Below are 795 nucleotides of genomic sequence, written 5' to 3'. Positions count from 1 at the left end.
CGATAGTATTTGCGATGTATTGAAATCTAATGGTAAATCACGCAACGCAAGTACTACCGAGCGAATGGCTGCATATTTTAATTAATTTCTAATTAATTTTCTAAATCCCTTCAATTCAATTATGATTAAACACTAAAGTATTAATGCTTTACATTATCAATAATATTTGTATAGGTAAATGAATTAGATGTAATTAAATTTGAAGATAATTTTTTTAAATTCGCATATTTATATAATAATTATCGTGTATTAATTATATTTATTATTCTTTATTCTTTTATCGTGAAACAAAGGCAAACAGATATCGTATTTAGCACGAATCACTGCAAGATGGACGCATCTAATGAGATATATGCGCTAATTGTTTTGTAAATTTAATATTACACAGAGCCGGCAGATGGCATACGCATTATCTTTTGTTTGTGCGATGATTCTCTGTATCGACGATTCAAGGAAATAGTCGTGTAACATATTTCTTCCGCAAGATGGCAGGGCTATTCATTGCGGACTAAAGTTTTTATAATGTCGGTATCTTTTTACAAGTGGAATGTTAATCGAAATTTGCTGTGGTATACAAATTTGTATATTTTAAAAGTGAGAAGTATTAACAATCAAACACAATTCCGTAATATTTTCAACTCAGTTGTTCACCGTATTTTGGTAAGTAAATGTTCATTGATTCATCTTTTGTATAGTATATGGTCTTCGTAAAGATTGAAAACATGTTACATATTGTTGTCGAAATAATGTGTGAGAAGAACGTTCTGTCGTTCGTACAATTTTAAATGAAGTAGA

General features: G+C 29.4%; 1 protein-coding gene across 1 annotated transcript in view; it reads left to right on the top strand.

Annotated features, from left to right (window-relative positions):
- Positions 1-513: 513 nt before the first annotated feature.
- The window catches only part of LOC118449432 (pseudouridylate synthase RPUSD2), an 81998-nt gene continuing 81716 nt past the window's right edge, over positions 514-795 (top strand). The window contains exon 1 of the mRNA XM_035883946.2: positions 514-660. Coding sequence (XP_035739839.1) covers positions 523-660 — 138 coding nt within the window. The 5' untranslated portion in view covers positions 514-522. The remainder of the gene's footprint in view (positions 661-795) is intronic.

The sequence above is a fragment of the Vespa mandarinia genome, chromosome 12 (assembly GCF_050613455.1).
Source record: "Vespa mandarinia isolate Hongniang chromosome 12, ASM5061345v1, whole genome shotgun sequence".
NCBI classification, from domain to species: Eukaryota; Metazoa; Arthropoda; class Insecta; order Hymenoptera; family Vespidae; genus Vespa; species Vespa mandarinia.
Note: the sequence above shows the minus strand (reverse complement) of the source record. Positions and strands in the feature narration are given on the sequence as shown.